The 16,383-nt window shown below is 46.3% G+C and overlaps 1 protein-coding gene across 1 annotated transcript in view; it reads right to left on the reverse strand.

Moving 5' to 3' along the window:
• Positions 1-1,283: 1,283 nt before the first annotated feature.
• Positions 1,284-16,383, reverse strand: part of LOC119163497 (flavin-containing monooxygenase 5) — a 39,392-nt gene continuing 24,292 nt past the window's right edge. Inside the window, exons 4-5 of the mRNA XM_075876082.1 lie at positions 14,427-14,627; positions 1,284-2,783 (exon numbers count right to left, since the gene is read on the reverse strand). Coding sequence (XP_075732197.1) covers positions 2,340-2,783; positions 14,427-14,627 — 645 coding nt within the window. The 3' untranslated portion in view covers positions 1,284-2,339. The remainder of the gene's footprint in view (positions 2,784-14,426; positions 14,628-16,383) is intronic.

Consider the following 16,383-nt stretch of genomic DNA (forward strand, 5'->3'; position numbering starts at 1 on the left):
AAATTTAATAATTGAAACCATTTATTCGCACCTCGCGTTTTTAGTCATGCAAATGCAATGTCATATTTAAAGGCCAGGTAGCCTTGCAGAGTCAGCATCAAAATTTAATTAATGGAGCCATCTCATCGCACCTCACAGTGCGAGCCATACAAATTCAATTTAGCCTTTGAAGATCTGGTAATCTTACACAGTCACCTTAACCAGACCACTGTGGAAATCTCGAAGACTTATCTTGGAGAACAACACACTTTGTTTAAGTCAATTAACCTTCGCTATCGTTAAACCACAAGAGACTGAACTTTAATTACCAACTGTAAACAGGTGCCTTTGTTTTTTGCTTTTTTCTGCTTCTTAGTGACTTGCGCGATGCACCCCCAATTTAGCATTCTTTAAATATACCAAAACCGTACAATTTACTTGGAAGCAGCTTCAAAAGACATTGATTCTTAATTCATCCATGACATTATGGGAGTGCTTGCACGTTTAACTATGTTTCACTTCTTTTTATTTATGCCGAAGGTGGTTTGACGCTAAACAATAAAAATATTAACTGACTCTTCTGAGCCGCTGAGCTGGTTGAACAGGGGGACAACTGCGAATCGTAAACAGGCCATCACACCTAAACACTGAAGTTTTTGAGTGAGGCACACAGTAATACATTACACCTTGCCGAGTTCACTTGATCTCAGAAGCGCTAGCCCAGTGCAAACGGAAAGTTGAAGCGTGAGGCCCGCACGCTCATCGCGGTGGCTGCTGCGACGTACCAACTTTTCTCATAAGCGCTTTCGGGCCCGTTTCCCATGCTAGTGTGCTTGAAAAAGGTCTATTGTAGCGCAAAACTTCACACAGTTGAAGACAGAACAAGTTGGAACACAGTGCTGTGTCCTGTCTTCTGTCATCGTCTGTGTGAATAATTGCGCTATAGTTCTGAGTTGCGCACAACGAAATAGCCCACCAATCTGTCCTTTTTTACGTATGATCCCCTTCTTCTTCGCGTGTGTTAGACAATGGCGGAACCAGGGAGATTTGAACGCTGCCACAACTTCCATACCCCCTCCCCTAATACCAGTAGAAGCTTCTAACTACGCCACTGGTGTTAGACAAGCTGGTTCTGTGCACTGGAGCTGTTTTTTTAAATATCATAAGTGGGCGAGAATTCCTTTCAGCCATTAAATCCTGAGTGCATGTATACCCATGAAAGAGGGTTCTGGCAAGAATTGGCTGTCTTACCATTCAAAGCATACAATGAGCCACATGCTAAATTGGAAGAACTCTGGCAGGGCTACACATCAAATGAATGTTTATTCAATCATCTATTTAGCGAAGCACAAGTATATAACACAAAAGATATTTGCCAATTCACATAATTCGTAAACTTTTAATTTATACACCTGGAATAACGTAGAAAAACATAGCAAGTATGAAGTAAGACTTCACATTCACAGTGAGGAATTTGTAATGGTCAGCGCAACAGGGAATGCAACAGGCTTTCAAACTTTTTTGTGAAGCAAACAACACAGCGGGGCTGCAAACTGCTAATTACATATTTCGAAAGGGTGTATTACTTTCTTTATTACTCACTGCAATAAATTGTAGTATGAGTGACCTTACCTGCACTCTCAGCAACATAGCGTACTTGGTGCCGTGAGTGTTCTTGTCAACTCCACCGGCAGTGTTTGACCAATTTCACTTTTTATATGCGATCAATGAGATACCAGCCAGTCACTCGAAGGTGAATGTAGTGCTCCTTTGAAGAGCAGAACTTTTAGATATAGCGTTACTTGTAGTTTTAGAATAGGATTAAGCTGTGAACTCTGTGTTTCAGTTGCAAGGTTCTCGCAATCGGTCAATGGTAAGTGATATTGCTGGTTTTGCGGCCATGGCTGTATGTTGTCGAAGCGCGTCTACGGGAAACGCCAATTCTAGGGAACATGTGCTAGCAAGGAACACTCTGAAAAGCTAGGGCAACAGACAATGCGAAGCAGCAGTCACTTTGTTTCTAACAAAATAATACACGATATTACCTAGAAGATCAAGGTCAATGGTAAGCTCTACATCCCTGTGTATGCGTCTAGCCCGTAAGCACTGTTTATAGTGCCAGGCGTGCTATGTTCATACGCAGCGGTATATCAGCACAAAACAGATGATGTCACTTGCATCTGGCACCTATGCCTTGACAAAATATTCAAGCAGAATTTTGTGCTACTTCATTGCAGCTTAACTTACACATTTTAGGGGGCACAATGCCCTTTCATTGTATGATGTGTTTTTCAATAGGTATGAACAAGAGCATGTGGTCTCCTTATGAATAAGAACGAGCGAAGCAACTAGGATTGCTCTCATAGTCCGGAAAGGACGTATGCAATGGCCAGCACGAAAAAGAAAAAGAAAACAAAGAGGAACGTTGACAAGCCCTTCTTGCTGAAAGACGTGCATCGCTCGTTTAGCGGATACATCACCCTGCGGCGTGACTCGAGGATGGCCTGCCGCGCGCCGGACCATTCGTGCGGGCCTTCGAGCCTGAATTGGTACGGCACGTAGGGTCCGAGCAGCGCGCGGAAGAGTTCGTTGTCCGAGAAGAAGTACTTGAAGATTCTCGGTCTGGCACCGATCTGACTGGCCAGCTCATCCATGTAGTTGACCCAGTCCTCCTGGATCATGTGGCGCGGTGACGTGACGTAGCGGCACCGCATGGACTCTCGCTTGTTTAGGATTTCCTCTAACATGGTCTCCTCCGAGGGCAGCGAACGTTTGTTGAATAGCAGCTCAGCCATCCAACGGCTCTTCGCATGCATTTCAATCAATCAATCAATCAGTCAATCAATCAGTCAATAAATCAATCAATCAAACATTCAAACATACAATCAAATAACTTTAACTAAAATGAAAACATTTGCAGCGAAAAAAACATGTGATCCCTTATTTTAGGAATTGGTATAACACGACATAGAAACGTGTACTCGCAGAGGAGGTTGAGCAGTAATTGTGCAGTGTTTTGCCACAAAGATAAAAGCATGAATGCTAGTCACACGAAAAACACGATGAGCGTTAAGAAACTCGGAACTTGCAGCGTGCACCTCAAGGTGAAAGCACGCATGAAAGGAGCATACGCAGGACAACCACGGACGAACAAGTGTCAGAGCCCGAAACTTAAAAACGCTGCTGAACTGGAATAAATACGTAAACTGTAAGCGAAAATTACCTGAGCTTGAGGGTTTTCCCGCTCATAACCTCTAAAAACTCTCTAGGGTTTAAAATACTACATCGTGCTGGAGTAAAAGGTTGTACGTGACATAGTTTTACGACCACCTCTGCGGAACGTAGTAAAAGAGTGTCAGAATCCAGTTTAACCTCGAGATTGTTTTTATGACGTGAATTTTAACCACTGTTTGTGAGTTTTTACCACGTGACCCCCCCCCCACGAGGCGGCACTCACAGTAATACTGAATGTATTCGAGCCCCACAAATGTTTTTTAGGGGCGAAGCTCCTTAAGCCATGGGTGTGTCCATCCTCCAATGTACGTAGTAGTAGTAGTAGTAGAAAGCCACCGGTGGTGGTTATGTGCCACAGGGGATGCGAGATGGGAGATGGCAGTACTTGGAGTGTTCACTAGATGGACGCACGGACAGACGGATAGAAAGACCAGACGGATAGAAAGACCAGACGACGAACGGACTCACGGACGGGCGTGCGGACAGACGGATGGACGCACGGATGGACGCACGGAAGGTCGCGCGGATGGACGGAAGCACGGACGGGCTGACGGACGCTTCGCCCCACTCAACATCATTCACTCCGTGGGCATGCTGTGATTTTTTTTCAAGGACTGGTACGGAATCGTCGAGCCTCATGGCTGACCTCGAGTCAACGCTTAGTCACTGGAACTGGGAGCTTCATAAGCACAACGAGCGAGAAAAAAATTCCATGAACCAAAAAACAAAGGGCACAACTTCGCCGCAAAGGTGAAGAAATGAACGTGATAGCAACAAATTGGAAAATCACGCACAGAATGCCAGGCAGATCGAAACGTGCCCCACGTTTTTCACGCACAAATGACGCTCGAAACGTACTCACAGGCAGAGATGAACGGGAATAAGCGTCTCATTTGTTACTTCGCTGTGTCTTAAAAGCGCGCCCTTTTCGCAAAGGAATGCTGTTCATTAATTGCAGGGACCTTTGTGCGCCCCGTAACTACAACAGAATCGTTCCAGCTCAAGCCCAATGCCAGCCATACCGTAAGATCCTCACCACCGGGAGATAAGTGCCTGCAGGAGATCGTCCTCTACTCCTCTCCGCGAACCAAAGTACGCGTGAAAGATGAGAGCCGCCGCGCGCTTATTACGCCATCTTGGTGATAATGTTGATATCACGGTAGTCCCCCCCCCCCTCAAATGGCCACCAACAGCGGCAAGTGTTAGCTATGAATAGCTTGCCGTTTGAACGTTGTAGGAGGTACTTCTCAATGGCTCAGTGGGTAATGCCTCGCATTCACGACGCGGAGGTCCCATGTTGGATTCCGCGCGCCGGATTTCTTTTTCTGAGATTCGTTTTCTTTTTCGCGTATTCGGTGCATGACATGAACACCGACGCCGGCGGCGAAATCCAGCCGAGAGTGTCTACATAATTGCTATCGCAATAAAAAAAAGCCCTGCTCTAATAAAAAGAAAAAACCTATTGGGAAGTTGTTTGGCAGTTTTCCGCTAATCGTTGCCTTTCGCTGTCCGGTGGCCCTGGAGACGGGTGGTGTAAGAAGCTCGCGCTGTATGTGTCTGGTTGACCTTATGAGTCTCACGTGCTTATTCTAACGTCGAGTGGCATGGCGCTTCCGAACGCGAGCCTCCGAACCTTGACGTCACGGCTACCTCGCTTCCGTGCAGAATCGCGAAGAGCTTCCAGCGGTACCAAAATAAATCTGGTGTCGTCGTCCGTGTTTGCTTCCTTGAGGGTGACCGTACAACGTCAAAGCGTTAAGCGAAATGCTTCGCTATGTTTTTGGTACCATGCCGGCCAGCGGCCAGTGTGAGTGCGTGTCCGGGGCAGGTGAAAGAAGCGTCGCATAGATTTCATTCCTCAGAAGACGACGTCTGCTGGAATAAAGTGCAGCCCAAATGGTCCACTTCATACGCCAAGTGTTGTCTAACATCCAGCGCGAACGCCCGCACCGATACGAGGCAGACGCAAACAACGAACAGCCGCGGGTGAGCGCGGGGACTCGCTCGCTGTATTCCGTGTCGACCGGTTGTGCTCTCGCGATCTCCAATATCAGCGTAGCTTTGGCCGACTGGGCTTGCCCCACGTAATCTCCTGACACCAACCTTCGACGAAAGCGCAGCTCTGACCTACTGGACTTGCCCTACCCCATCTCCTGATGCCGACAAGAGCTCTCGCAAGTGGTGCCCCGTCTTCGGACTTCTGTGACCGTGTTTCTATCTTTTCTATCTCTCCTATCCCATCGATATGTCCTCACTCGCTTGCATAGCGCATCTTTCTCTCTCTATATACCTTTGATCCTATCCTTTTAATCCCTCCTCACCCCTATCTCTTGTGAGCTACTGTTGACGTGTCGCACCGCGATTCAGACAGTTACGGGGCTCACTGTTCTCTTCCCTTCGCTCCTAGAACCACTTTGTGAGCACGGTGAATACCCGGGCAGTAGTCCGTTTCTGTCGTCCCAAGTACCGGTCTCCTTAAGACGCCGGAAATATCGGACACGCGTTTATCATTTGTGTTTGAAATGAAGATAAAAATTGTGCACTCTCTGATCGCCAAATGTCTTTCATAGCGTAACCATGCTCTTTAAAAACGCCTACTGACACCATCGGTACGGAGCCTGTGAGGGCGCGGCACCGCTCTTTGGCCGCGTTCTTGAACACGTGCTACTGCTGTGTTTGTGCAATCAATGTAAATGATTTAACTGCCGTGGTTTAGGCATAATTTGTGGACTTGTACATTAGCAGTTCTAACGCGGGTGGCGCCAACAGGTTGGAGTGCCAGCTAAATATTTGGATAATCAAAAAGGTGAGATCAGGTGCCTTTACACTAAAAGGTCGGTGTTACGGCCACTTGCAAGTGACTTTATTTTACACGTGCACTTAGCATTTGTAGTTTATCGATGCAAAATGACATAGCGCTCCTACCAGCACTACATGGCAGGTAAAAATGTTGTGCCTACATATACAGGATTGTATAAGTACTGTTGCATAACGCGAGCAGTCCGTTCAGATTGTTTTTTTATTCTGCAATCGCTGTGTTATGTGTATGGCCGTGTCTATGTTGATTTCTCTAATGATGGTAACTTCTGTATGTGTCATCAATTCTGCGTCATTTGTTGTTTAATAAAACTGTGGACTCAACGCCCGATTGCACCCGTCAGATTCTATTTTTACCGCCTGAACTAACTCTCAGAATTCACCCCTGAAACATAAAAAAGACAGTAAAAACTACTCTCTCTATACTCCCTCAAAAACCGAAGCAGGATAAAAAGTTACTGCTCTTGCAACCTTGAAGAACGATGGTTCATTTTTACGTCAGCGTGTATGTAGTAAAAAAAACCCTTAGCAAAGGAAATTTGCTAAAGTACAAGAAATTTATCCATATTGAATAAGGTTATTCCAGGTTACTTTGGTTCGCGAGCAAAAAATACGGCCTCCTCCTAACGCTACCACACTCACAAGGGCATGGAAGCACGGCAACCGAAAAAATAACCGAAAATTGCACAATAGTCTCACTCCGTATCCGGAGGGAAACGAGAGTCTTCATTGAACGAGTGGGACTTTTTTTTCTTTGTCAGTTCAGTAGTACTCCGAGAGCAGAAAACCTTATGTCACGTCGGTACTATTCTGTGAGGCTTGTGCTGGTCCAACAAAAACTCTACACTGAACAAACTATTCAACAAAACACGCGGATAAGATATAAATGGCTGGGCACGCCTTCACAAGTCAGGGCGTATGGCTTCACTCGAGTTCATCACACTATAATCCTGGAAAGCACTTGTCCAGGCTTGTGCACGTTGATATGAAGTCGCGCATCGTCGAAGGTCGATCAGTCGTGATGGCTGCAATAACTTTGGCCTCACTAAGGCCTTGCAGTAAGTAGTCCATTTTCTGAGCGCCGGCAAGCATTACGAGGTAGTTGTGAATCTCCCATGGGTTCGCGTAAGCGTACTCTTGTAGGTTCTTCTCTAAGCTATGTCGAATGCTGATGACGCGTTCCTGCCACTCGGTGAATGCCAATTATAATGAAAATGCCTCTTTCAAAGCCGCGCTCCACGTTTCTCATGTCGTATGATTACGTCTAAAGGTGACATTCCAACTTAGAGCTGGGTCTTTGAGCTTGCTTGCGGCAATAAGGCGTGTGGTAGCGTCGTCAGTGCGGCAAGCTGTTGCCTGCGGCGGATGTCATTGATCCATGCGGTAAAATTTTGTGTAGGAGAATCACCAAAGTGCGCTATGTACGAGGACAAGTCAGGCAGGGCGGTAATTGTTGCCAAGGGGCGTGAAAGCTGCTGGAACTGAATAGTTATGTTTTCGACTGTTGTATCAAAACAGCAAACGTGCATTGCTGGTGGCCGTGGTGATTGTACCGATCGAGCAATGCTTGTAAGCCATGCGCACGCATGCACCACCGTCAACGAAACTAATCTTAGATAATGACCACACGCGGTTATCATGCTGCATACTATATATACGCATTTCTTGTTAGAAAAAACGGTCTTTGTTACTGGCTTCCACTCGTCACAGATTTCATACAAGGTGTCAGAAGTGGGCGTGTCGCTCCGCGGCGTAGATGAAATCGGCCCGCAAGCTGCAAGCAGTAACCGGTCTATGCAATTGGAAGCCACGGCTGCCTGGCAAAATTGAGCACTCGCAATGGAACTTCTCAAGGCACCAGAACACTTGCTGCTATCCGGAAACACGGCAAAGAACTGGAAGAGATTCAAACAGAAGTTCGAGCTGTTCTTGGAGGCGACATCACCAGCGAAGAAACCCAGGACTCCAGCTGTCAAGACCGCGCTCCTGCTGAGCTTTGCGGGAGACCAAGCACTCGAAGTATTCAACAATTTCCATTTTTTCTGAGAGTGAAAGCAAGCAAGATTACGAGACGGTTGTGAAGAAGTTCGATGAATATTGCCAAGAGCAGCAAAATGAGGTTTTTGACAGATATTTGTTCCGCATGTGAACACAAGCAGAAGGCGAACCCTTTGAGCATTTTCTACGTGACCTCAAGAGACAGGCACGCCGCTGCAACTTCGATTTCTTGTCAGAATCTTTGATACAGAACCAGATAGTCTTCGGCACATGCAACGTCAAGATGTGCGAAAAAATGCTCAAGGAGAAGGACTTGACACTCGACAAAGCAAGGTAAATATGTCGAGCTGCGGAAGTATCCGCCCAACAGAATGAAGCGTGGTCCCATGCATACAACCAGATAGACGTGGTTAAAAAATTGCAACAGCCCGTTTGTGCCAAATGCAATCGCTCTCACGCGCGTGCTAGGTGTCCAGCCTTTGAAAAACTTGCTTCGTGTGTAAAGGAAGAAATCACTTCGCTGGGTGCTGCACGAAACGTCAAGTAGACGAGGTTTCCAAAGAAAGCGATGACTTCAGCGTTTTGGGTGTATAAATTTGCAACGTCAACAGCAGGGAAGATGGGACAGTCAAAGCGCAGGTTGCGGGTGGAAAGGTGGTGCTTAAGGTTGACACAGGCTTTCAGGCAAATCTGCTGCCTTACTCTATCTACCTAAGGTACAAGGGGGACCTGAAGCTTTACCCAAGATGTGCCATACTTCTGTCCTACAGCGAAGGTGTTATCAAACACGTCGGTGTGGCAACACTGTAAGTTGAGACGAATGATTGGTCCTGTAGCATCCCCTTTTTCGTTGTGAAAAAGAGCAGCCCCGCTATTCTGGGATTAGACACAAGTGAAACTCTGGGTCAGGTGTCGCGCAACGTAAACATGGTCAGAAAAGATGCCACCAGTGACATTGTCAAAGAATTCCCGGATGTATTTGGTGAAACTGGCTGCTTGCATCAACAGTACCACATAGTTTTGCGCAAGGATTCAGCACCAGTATTAATGCCAGCGCAGCGCGTACCATTGGCACTGTGGCCAAACCCTTTGTTGAGCGCATCACAAGGCGATTTACCTCACCCGGCCAACAAGGCAGCCGTACACCGGATGCTAGGCGTGGCTAATTACTTTTGCAAATTCATACCCAACCTGGCTAATAAGACAAACCTGCTGCGCAGTCTTTTAAAAAAACACACCATTTTGAATGGACAAAGAACCATGCGCGTGAGTGCGCAGTTATTTGCGAGCATCTGATCAAACCACCACTGCTCGCCACCTTTGACGCGTCTAGAGAAACTAAAATCTCTGCATAAGCTTCGAAATGCGAGCTAGGAGCAGCTCTTTCACAGCGTTACGGTGACACTTGGTGACCAGTTGCCTATGCATCTCGCGCTATGAGCGATGCAAAACAAAAATACAAGATACTCTCAGATCGAAAAAGAGGCGATGGCAATCACCTACGGATGCGAAAAGTTTAACCAGTTTATTTATGTACGCAAGATTGTGATTGAAACTGACCTTCGTCCGTTGATTGGCATTGCTACAAAACTTATTCGTGACATGCCTCCACGACTTCAGCGTTTCTTTCTGCGTTTGTTCATCAATAACTTTGATCTTTACTTCGTGCTAGGCAAGCATCTGCTCCTGGCGGACATGCTGTCCAGGGCGTCACCAAGTGCCGCAGGAGATCTTGGATTCAACGAGGACATGGAAGTCTATGCAACGAGAATTTTGTCTGAGTTGGTATGCAAAAAAACCATCGATCGCCTAGCAAAGGAAACTGCAGCCGATCCCAAGTTTCGAGCCGTTATCGACTACTTGCGCGGCAAAGGAAAGCTCGAGGGCCCATTGACAACGTTTGCATCCGACTTATCACTCGTACAGGGCATTTTATTTAGGGGATGCAAAGTTGTTATCCCAAAGTCATTGAGGCGAGAAATACTCGACCGCATTCGTGAAGGGCACTTGGGTATGAACAAAGCCAAAGGAAAAGCTCGACGTCTGGTTTTCTAGCCAGGGCTTAACGGGAACATCGAGAAGATGCTACAGGGCTGTACAGCCTGCCACAAGTACGCTTATGCACAGCAAAGTGAGCCGCAAGTATTGAGACCGACACCGCAATACGCGTGGTACAGAGTTAGAGTCGACATTTTGCAGCAAGTAGGAAGTTCATACCTCTGTGTCTTCGATGCTTAGTCTAATTTCCCAGAAGTCGAAAAACTAACGGACTTGACCACTATATCTGTAATCGAAAAGCTGAGCGCCATTTTTGCTAGATATGGCATCCCAGTAGAAGTTTGCAGTGATAATGGTCCTCAGTTCTCATCCTATGAATTTGCACGTTTTGCTTCCAGATACTACTTCCAGCATGTGACATATAGCCCCAGATTCCCTTAGTCCAAAGGCCTCGCAGAAAAAGGCGTTCAAATTGTCAAACGAATCGTGAAGAAGACTGCGGAAACAAAACAGGACTTCTGGCTTGCAATGTTCAGCTTTCATTCGTCGACCCTCGAAGATGGTCATTCCCCTGGTGAACTCCTCCAAGGCAGACGCCTACGCACGAGACTTCCAGACTTTAGCCCCCACTCAAGCATTCCCGTGACTAAGCACAAACTGTCCGATGATCGGCGCAGATGCTTGCCAATGCTAAAAAAAGGCGAAGTTGTATGCGAAGATGAGGCATTGACCAGAAAGGCGCCAGTGCTAAAACGAGTCGCACCGAGATTTTACGAGGTGGCCACGGAGGACGGCAGAAGGTTTTGACGTAACCGGCGCCACCTACTGTGGACAGGTGAGCAGTATCGAGAAGACTTTGAAAGTGAGTCCTCATCAAGCGATGAACGTGATGGCCTCGACGAGCCAGGACGGGCTCGGCATAAGCACAGTGACGAACACCGAAGGTCCAGTAACAGATCATCCGAGCAGCCGCCAGCACAAGTTTCAGTTCCTCAGGAAGGCGTACTTCTTCCCCTACGCAGGTCTGCTCGGGAGACACGACCACCGGATTGACTACGCTATGACAGTAGCTTTAATCAAGTAACTTAAGTTGATGTGTTTTCCCGCGGGAAGATGTATCGATCGAGCAATGCTTGTAAGCCATGCGCATGCATGCACCACCGTCAACGAAACTAATCTTAGATGATGACCACACGTGGTTATCATGCTGCATGCGATATATACGCATTCTTTTTTGAATATGCGGTCTTTGTTAATGGCTTCCACTCGTCACAGATCTGATACAGTAATAGCGATGTTTGACCACGGCTTTGCTTCAAGGCATTGCCGATTGTCGGCTTCGACACTCTGAACGAGTTATTCTTCGCTACCGGAGCTGCCTAATTCGCGGTGAGTCAATTTTTTGCGGATAAGGTTGACTTCGAACCGCAGTATGGTTGCGTCGAGTAATGAAGCTTTTCCCAATTATTTGCTTGCATGATGCGCCGTGAGGCGACGCTGGTCAAACCGCAGTCGAAAACGCGGTCAAAATAGCTATGGGTACTGGCCAGTGTTCCTGTGTGGCCGTGGCTGGTTTGCTTTGGAAATGTCTGGCGTCGACTGCACCAAATGTGAGGCTTTGACGGTCCTGGGAAAACTATATAGACTGAACAAGCTATGTAAGGAAACACACGGCTGAGATATACATGCCTGGGCACGACTCTAGCTCGTCGCACTAATCCTAGAAGTGGGAGCTCACTGTGGCCGACTGTTTGTCTGGTTCCTGCAAAACGCACTAACACGTCACCCACAACAGAAATCGAACAGACCTTGCTGCTCAATATTGTTAAAGACGATAGTCTTTCTAGGGAGACTTTGATGCAAAAATTGTGGCCTGTCTGTCTGTGTCTGTCTGTCTGTCTGTCTGTCTGTATGTCTGTCTCGTCTGTACATTTTTATGTTTGTCCAATGAAAGGATCCCCCAAAATGTCAAAAATCAACCCCATTCGCAGCTCCCACCATTTGTGCTCAATTTTCAGCGCTCATTCTTGTGCAATAGTCAAATAAAAAGCAAATATTGCGCCCAACTGAGGCACAAAAAGAACACGCCATTATTCTGTATGTGTGTGTTTATACCAAAGAAGGCACACATAAGTAATTCTAAGGACCGTAGCATTATCACACTGCGCTGACAATACAACCCTATGTAAAAATGCAAGTGTTTCCAACGCTTTGCTAAGACAATATGGTGGTGTCACCTGCCCGTCACTTTGCGTTCTACACCTTATTGCCTTCGAGACAGGCGCACGCGCCTTCCTTCGTTTTAGAAGATAACTGCCAGATAGCGCACTTGTCTCACGTGCCTTGATGCGCTCATTCGCCTTCGCTTCACGGATCGACACACTCCAACGCAGCACCTCCAGAATACAATTCAGCAATTATCTCGCGCAGAACATCAAATAAACATTTTTTTCGCTCTCTGTAGACGCAGGACTATCGTCTTCCAACGAAATTTCTAGTGAAACCGCAGGTACGGGGCAGATTTTTTTTCTTTATATGAAGAGAAAAAAACACCGGTGGCCAGTACCGGTGACGATCGTGCCGAAAATGCCAAGCGCATGTGACAAGTCAGACAAGATTCGTCCACCTCGATGGCACAGTGGCTACGATGCTCGGCTGTGGAGGTCAAGGGTTTGATACCAGACGTGGTAGTCGAATTTTGATGGAGGTGAAATGGCAGAGACACGGGCATGGTGCTATGTCAAGTGCTCGCGAAAGAACACCAGATGGTGGAAACTTTTAGAGCCCTCCACTAGGATGTCTCTCATAATTATATATCGGGGTTTTAGGACGTTAAACCCTATGTATTATTACCAATACTAGGCAAGACGCATCTCACACCGAAAAGACGCACGCCGCTAGAATGGAAAGCTTGAAGAAAGCACTGGCAGGATTCCATAATTCAACGAAGTTATGCGCCTTACTTTAGCTTTTATATAATTCTTTTTTCCCCTTCACGCCGTGTTTTACACAGTTTTGGTGATCATCTGCTGTTCCCGGATCGGAATCGCTCGTTAATATTTAAAGCCCTAGATGTCATATCAAACGCGGGAACCGACTGTCGGCGTCAACAAGTGATGCAAATAATCAGCACTTGATGAAGACGCCACCGTATGAAGTGACCTTGACGTTCCTGATTGGAAAGATTCGTTACATCACCATGACGTCATCATGATATACTACGCCGTCAAATGACGTGACGTTACGTCATGGCATCATTGTCGCTTAGTCAAAGGTGGGCCGACCACGGAGGCAGTGCTCAGATGCAGGAAGCTATGAGTTGGGAGGCTATATATCGACTGAGAGGAGTGAAAAAAAATGCCTATCGGTTTTGAGTCGTCTTAGGTGAATGCATGTGAGCATCACTTGAGTGAACATAGTCAGTGAAGCCTGGGAGTTTCTGAAAAGGTATACTAGAAACTACGTTATTGCAATGACATTTCAAACCAGGGCGTGCATCAACACGTGCTTCTTGCGTTATTCTATCGGGTTTACACATTATAGGGGGGGGGATAGGACAGCGTTCAAGCGTACGGGGTGAAAGTAGCTATTATACAACGCAAGCGCCGCATTCTCAACTGGTTATTTATTAGAATGTACAAGTGTACAAGCAACACGGTGCTTGTGTTATTTTATACCTGCTTTCGTCTCGTCCGTTCGTGCGCTGTTCACAACTGGTCCTTCAATAGAATATGCAGGTATACAGACAGCACGGCGCTTGTGTTGCTTATATACCTACCTTAATCTCGTCCCTTCATTCGCTCTTATTAACTGGTCTATTATTAGAATATGCAGGTACACAGACAACACGGAGCTTGTGTTGTCTCACACCTACCTTCGTCCAATCAATTTTCGCACTGTTCTCAACTGGTCAATTATTAGAAAATACAGGTGCACAGACAACATGGCGCTTTTGTTGTCTTTTATGTATACCTTCAACCTGTTAATTTTTGCGCTGTTCTCAACTGGTCAATTATTATAAAATATACAGGTATACAGCGCGTGTGTTGTTTCATACGTATACTTTCATCCCGTCAATTTTTGCGCTGTTCTCAACTGGTCAATTATTAGAATACACAGCTACAGAGACAACACGGTGCTTGTGTTGTCTTATACCTACTTTTGTCCTGTCTTTTCGTGCACTGTTCTCAACTGGACAATTATAAGAGCAGTCAGGTATACAGAAAACACGGCGTTTTTGTTGTAATAAACGTATACCTTCGTCGCGTTCGTTTGGGTGTTGTTTTTTTACCCCTCCCCCCATTACTCCATCACCCACTAAACCAAGTTTCAGTCTTGATTGAGTTTACACAGACTTGTATGCACTCTACACAAGACAGAAGCATCTAACGCGGGCTTACCTGCATCTCGGCAACGGGAAATAGGGAGCCGACCGGCTGGACCAGCCCTATGATGGCCAGACTAGGATGCTTCAAATGAGGCGGGAATTCGTACTTGTAAAGCTGCACTTGGTTGTCCTCCACAGACACAACTTCTTTCGGTAAAAATGGAAACTTGATCTGGTAACCCGTGGCCAGGATGATGTCATCCAAAGGGGTAACCTGAAACAACGTTCGTTGACATCAAATTATGTCGTATCTCAAGTATATAGTCTGCTGTATAGTTGTACCTTCAAATGCTTATACATTTTCTGTTTGGTGTTGTTTACGCGAATAACTTCAACATAAAGGATGGATACTATTTCAAGTTAAACTTTTAAGAAGAAAACGTTTGACTTACCGTCGTTCACATGTATTTTCATCTTTAGTGGACTAGTGAAGAATAGTGGGGTTTGTTCAGTTTTGTTGTGCAATTGTCAGCACCATTCAGTTGTGTTTATATTGATTTGTTAGCACCACCCTACCGATTCACTGAGGCCCTGTGCTAAAAGTTGGCTGAGTTCCTTTTCAGGGGTTAGGACTGGTTTAGTTATACACAGCTTCACTGTAAAACTTACACATACCCCAATATAGACGTTTTTCGTTGGTGCCACCGTCTTGTGAACGAGTGGTGCTTTCCTGGTCTGGCAACCCATCTGGCATGCGGGAAGCTCGCTGTTCCCATAGAAAGTAAGCGCGCGGCTGCGGTTTTATTGTTCGTCTTTAGTTTTTACGTGGTGAATTTGGACTGAAGTGATGCAGCTTCTTTAGAACGTTAATCTATGAGACGTTATGATAGGGTTTAAGCCTTTGAGGGTCAACTGTTTTATTTTACAGTGATGCGAACGAGTCTGCCTATGTTGATGCAATATATCGACAGCACTGACTTTCTGCTCGATGCACGGTGCAAGAATACTTTAGGTGAGCGAACGCTGATACTATCTGCTACCCAAGAATGTTCTGCTTCGCTAGGAGACTGGGAGATGGCGCGACAAACTTTGTCCCGGTAAGGTCTCTAGATAAAACATGTTTCCCAGGTAGCATCACTCATTGTTAACGAGCCGTCCTCTTCAACCTCTCGCTTACCCCTCCGTTTTTCTGAAATCCGGGTTTGTAATTGGTGCACTCCTTGCACGTGATTTTGCAAGTAGCTGGTGGTGTTATTTATTATTATGAAAAAGGTTACAAACGAGTATGCATTCACATATGGCTGCAGCTGGATTATCGCCGTGACCAAAGACGAAATCGTAGCCAGGACACAGACTGATGAGGAGCAGCGCTTTAGTTGGCGCCGAGTCGGCCAAGATGGTTTTGCGGTGCTCGTTCAATGCAGTATACGAGTTTTTCAACAATGCATGGTTGCCGTAAAGCAACGAAAAACAATTTCGCTTTCTTCGACGTACCTTGTACTATCCGAAATAAAGCACGCCGTGAAGTATAGCTTTGAAACACTTCACGTGAACGCTTTCGTGTAAAGGCTGGTGCACACCGGCGACTAGCAGCGGTCGCGCGACCATTTGCGATTGCGACCAAAGAGCGACTGATGTTCACAACGGCAGAGGCTGCATGCGAGTGACCATAGAGTTACCCACAATACTTACTAGAAGGAACTCTGGCCCTAGTGTCTATGGGAACTGCAACGCACGGCGCTTCAGCGAGCATGGGAATGATGGGTAGTACACACATTTGTCTAATATTCGTACTTCTGGCCTGCCTTTGGCTCCGTGTGTGTTCGTGGGATTGGAGCTGTTTTCTTACGTAACAAGTATTAGCAAATATTCAGCGGTTGCGCTTCACCATTTTATTTTTGTAGACTTACTTTCCAAATTGGCTTACGAAGTTCAAAAGCATTCAGTCTTTCTTTCAAAACAAAACCAAAACACAGCAATAAACGAAGCCGCAAGTACGATTCGCAACCCGCAAGTACGAAGACTTGGCA

The sequence above is a fragment of the Rhipicephalus microplus genome, chromosome X (genome assembly GCF_043290135.1).
Source record: "Rhipicephalus microplus isolate Deutch F79 chromosome X, USDA_Rmic, whole genome shotgun sequence".
Taxonomy (NCBI): Eukaryota; Metazoa; Arthropoda; class Arachnida; order Ixodida; family Ixodidae; genus Rhipicephalus; species Rhipicephalus microplus.